The sequence below is a fragment of the Rhagoletis pomonella genome, unplaced genomic scaffold, assembly GCF_013731165.1.
Source record: "Rhagoletis pomonella isolate Grant_MI unplaced genomic scaffold, Rhpom_1.0 Rhpom_scaffold_00006, whole genome shotgun sequence".
Lineage (NCBI taxonomy): Eukaryota > Metazoa > Arthropoda > Insecta > Diptera > Tephritidae > Rhagoletis > Rhagoletis pomonella.
The window spans coordinates 79,425,471-79,430,142 of NW_023458560.1; the positions used below are offsets into that span (position 1 = coordinate 79,425,471).

At 36.1% G+C, this 4,672-nt stretch overlaps 2 protein-coding genes across 2 annotated transcripts in view; both read right to left on the reverse strand.

The window, feature by feature from the left end:
• LOC118742155 overlaps positions 1 to 2,138 on the reverse strand; it is a 4,526-nt gene extending 2,388 nt beyond the window's left edge. The window contains exons 1-3 of the mRNA XM_036474116.1: positions 1,795 to 2,138; positions 927 to 1,071; positions 6 to 55 (exon numbers count right to left, since the gene is read on the reverse strand). Coding sequence (XP_036330009.1) covers positions 6 to 55; positions 927 to 1,071; positions 1,795 to 1,995 — 396 coding nt within the window. The 5' untranslated portion in view covers positions 1,996 to 2,138. The remainder of the gene's footprint in view (positions 1 to 5; positions 56 to 926; positions 1,072 to 1,794) is intronic.
• A 932-nt stretch (positions 2,139 to 3,070) lies between these two features.
• LOC118742156 overlaps positions 3,071 to 4,672 on the reverse strand; it is a 2,987-nt gene continuing 1,385 nt past the window's right edge. The window contains exon 2 of the mRNA XM_036474117.1: positions 3,071 to 4,030. Within this exon, the coding sequence (XP_036330010.1) occupies positions 3,117 to 4,030 (914 nt within the window). The 3' untranslated portion in view covers positions 3,071 to 3,116. The remainder of the gene's footprint in view (positions 4,031 to 4,672) is intronic.

Here is a 4,672-nt window from a genome sequence, read left to right on the forward strand (position 1 = left end):
ATAACAAACAAATCGCGACGGGTAAAGTAGCATTGAGCACACCAGATATTAGTGGCTAAGATTTTTTTTACCAAATTAGGAAGAGATAACAGTTATTAAAAAATTGTGAATATATTGGCTTGACTAAAAGCAACAGTAAATATTGACAGTTAACTTGAATGATATGGATATTGATAGTGAGGGAGTACCTATATTAAAAATCTCTGTTGTGATCGATTGATAAGATACTGAATATGTACATACCCTTGTGGTCAGCTGATTAAATCAAGTGAAATTTTGACTACTTTTGGTTATTTTTCTTTTGTCAATTTAATTTTAATATTTTTTTTATAAAAGTCTAGCACTTTACCTAACCAGCCCCACATAAATCCACATTTCAAACTTCGTACAAAAACTATGAAATTTCTACAAACTTTAACGTTTGCCACCGAAAATTTTAAACTTTTTATTCAGAATTTTTAGAAAAATGTTGGGTATGCAGTTTTGTAGCCAATTAAAGTTTAGTAGGTCAAAGTGCAAATTGTAAGACGCTGCAAAATCGCGTTGATTTTTAATAATTTTTTTAGCTGACGGTGTTGTGCATTTTCTTCCATATAAAATATGCTCGACGATTTCGTTTGTATGGGAGAAAATGGCCAGCACCATCAGGAACATAAAAAATATTACAAATCAACGCGATTTTCTAGCGTCTTGAAATTTGCACTTTGTTGTACGAAGTTTAAAATGTGAATTTATGTGGCGCTGGTTAGTTGAAGTTCTCAACTTTTATAAAAAAAAATATAAACATGAAATAAAAAAGAAAGAAAAATAGCCAAATCTAGTCAAAATTTCACTTGACTTAATCAGCTGACCGCAAGTGTATGTCGTGTATACGTTTGGTCATTAATTTATTTTTCCCTTCTTTACTATCTCACTCAACAACTCACTCAGTTTTCTTAACTCGTTCAAAAGGCGCTCATAGATCGCTGCCTCTTTGGTGAGCATGCCGCATTCTTCAATAAACGCTGTCATCTTTGGATTATGATAAGGCAACGATTTGACAAACACACGTTTTGTTTGAACATCAGTGCCCTGAAAATGCAGTAAAAAGTAACAAAATAAACAATCAGGTCTAAATAGTTTCGTTTTTGTCAATTAGACTAAATGGGGTTATAAAATAATAAAGCTTGATAAATGTATTAACTGACATATGTAGTTGTATGAGGTGGGTTCTGTCGGAGTGGGCAAACAACGAAGGCAATTCATTTGAACCTGATTAACCTCGATCATAAACTTATGAAATAAAGAAACTTGTACGAACTTATTAAATGGCCCTCGCAAATAGTGGTATGGTCGAGTAATTTATGAAGAAATGTTTCAAATTTTTATACAATATTGAAATTAGAAACTTATTCATAAAAAAAAACATTTTACATATTGAACTTGGTAATTTTTTTCTCAAACATTTATTAAGCAATTAACAGCTGATGGAATTTCGTTTTTGAACCGCCCAGATGGGTATAAACTTTAGAAGTGTGCGATAAGGGTCACCGATGTTGAAATTTGAATCATATTTGAACAGATCGCATAATCGAATGTGGGTATTATCTGATTGTAGGTCATTTGGTTACTTTTCTGTAACAAGACTTTAATCACAAGGTTCTATTTGAAAGACTTCTTACTAAGAATTCATAAACCGATGATATCTAACGTGAAATTCCCCACTTAAATTTATTTATACTTATAAATGTAATATTCATGCCATTTTGACACTCTCCTTATCTTAGTTTTACTCGCGTTCGCGTAAATATTTACCTCATCGATGCGATATTGCAGTTGCAAGTGAAAATATTCACCCAAGTAACCGGTTGGGCCGCACTCAGGCACCACTTCGTAGGTCAGCAGTCGACCGGCCGCATTCGAACCCAACATATTGCTGAGAATTTCTTCGACCTCTGCGCGCGAGAAGAGCCCATTCTGCGTTTTAGCTGACTGCAGAGTTGAGGTGGGACTCATTTTCTGGTTTGTGATTATTTTAATTTACTTCAATTAAAATATTTTTATGCAAGTAAGTAAACATTAACGCACATATTTAGTATTTAAGTTTTCTGCAGAAGATAAGAAAATCACTTTCACGATTGCGTCGTCTCACTGCGACAATGGAATAGCAACTAGCTCATAATGTTAGTTTACTCATTACTTATATTATATTCAATTGTAATCACTTGCTAACATGTACCACATATGTATATAAATACATATCGTCGCCTGGGTAAATCATTGTCGTAAGCGTCATACGTACGTGCGTAACATACGACAATCTTTTACCCAGGCGACGATATGTGAATGACAAGTGCGCTCATTCATATGTACGTATGCATGTATGTGAGCTTTAAGCAATGAGATAACGAGCCCTTTGCAACGATTACTCCCAGTAAACTTGCCTCTACTTAATTGTTATTGAGTATTATAATTGGAAGAATGTATCTGATAGGGGAAAATCAGCTAGTGCGAGGGTAGCTTAGAAAAAAATTAGGTGCGGTTGTAAAAAAAATTGTATGTGCGACTAGTAAGAAAAATATTTTACACTCATCGACGATATGTTTTTGAAGCAAGCCTTTTAAATTTAAATCAGACCATAAATAAGAGGCTTCCAAATATCTCAACAAATCGCCACCTACCAGAAAAGTTTATTTGTGGAGTTATAACTTTTCATTTGGGTAATATATGTGTATTCTAAATATAAACTAAATCAGGCCGTTTTATGAAATATATCGGCCCCCGCGTCGAGATATATGAACCAAATGGGACTGCATTTTCATCCAGCTATGAGCTTGGTTTCAAGGTCGCCGGGAAAATTGCCAAAAATTTATGGCAAAATCTGACCTACAAAACATACTCACAAACATGCATACACACATACAAAGCATGTTAAATAAAAGCTTTTAAAGAAAGTCCACTACCAGACGATGCTTTGAAAACTTCGCTTATTAGCTTATTAGCTTATTTATACCAAAGTGTTTGAAAAATTAATGTTCCACCAGGTTTATGTATAGAAAGTCATGCGTATATTTGCAAATATTAAATTGTGTCAAATCTTTGGTCATAAGCTACAAAAAAAAAATCAGCCTTAAATTCTATTTTGCATTTTGAGCAATTAGGAATTCCAACATTTCTTGAATACACTCTTCTAAATACTCCCGAAACTGAGGTAGTCTTCCCATCAGCTTAAACACCGCTTCGGTACGTTCCACATGGACATAATCATTGGTCACATACTGCCGGGGAACTTTCACGATGGTTGTGGCAATTGCTCTATAGAACAAACCGAACAGCTGGAGTTCCTCATACGAAGCATGCAAATCAGAGTAAGTAAGATGATCCGCTGCTACCAAACCATTCGAACTCAAATCCCGCTCCAGACAATCATAATAGTACCGCAGGTATTCCTTTTCTTTCGACTTTCTTGTGGACTTATCAAGATTCATGAAAAGAGCGAAGATTACATCGATAGCTGGCGGACAGTAGCGTGCAGTCTGATAGTCCACAAATATGACAGAACGCTCGTTTGCGTTTGTATCCGTCGAAGTAGCAACGCTGCTGTAAAATATATTCCCACGCCAAATATCGCGATGACAAAGCACATTCCGGTACTTGGATGAGCGATTTGTCATTTCGTAGACGCTTTCGGCAGCCGAAGCAAGGCGACTTTCAATTTCTGTACGTACGTCGATTGATTGCGACACCAATTGCGACTTCGCGACGGCAAGTATGGCACGCAAACCAGTGGTGTACCAAGGCACCTGCGCCGATACGGTGATCTCCTCTTGCAATTGAGGATAGGCGTCACCGATGCACATGCCCTCTTTGGTTTCGAGTGTGAAACAGGATGCATGCTGAGCTGCCAGGCCGCGTAGCACCGAGCGCATGTAGTGTTCGCTGAGAACGTTCACGGTTTCTGAGCAGAGAGCGTAGTTGCGTTCATCCAACTGCTCGAGCACAATGATGTCATCGCGGGTATAGAAGCAGTGCGGCGACCAGGCAACAGTGGCTAAAAAAAAAAATAAGGAGAATTAAAATAATACTATTGCGATAAAGCGACGATAACCACCATATTGATAGCAATATTGGCCTATATCACGATAACAAACATAAAACAACCAGGTATCAATATTGATATTGGTTACGAGAACGAAATTGGTATCGATAACAATATTGACAAATCAATTGATAAAAATCGATAAACATTATATACAAATATCGATAAAAATGGTAAGGCCAACCCGATGGCAACCCTGATAAATACTTATATTGGCATTGTTAAAAAAGAAAAAATCACAAAAACGAGTGGCATGCCTGCCTAAAATGTATCGCAGAGCAATTTGAAAATGTCTTGGGACTTTTCGAGCAAATTCGTAAACATTCAGTAGTTTTCAGGATCCTTCGGGATTTATCGGAACCTTTCTTTATTATTTTTTGCCCCTATGGAAATTTTCGTTCATTTAATTTTTAAGATCTTTGGGAATTTTTGTAATAGTTTGCTTTTATCTTTCTGAACTGTTTTTTTTAGGATTTTCAGAGATTTTATCAGGAATTTTCGGAGCTCAAACAACGAAAAACTATAACAAAAATCAGAAGTTAACTACAATTGAAAGCAAGGCTTAAGATGGAGACCTTCATCTCGAAGCAGAAG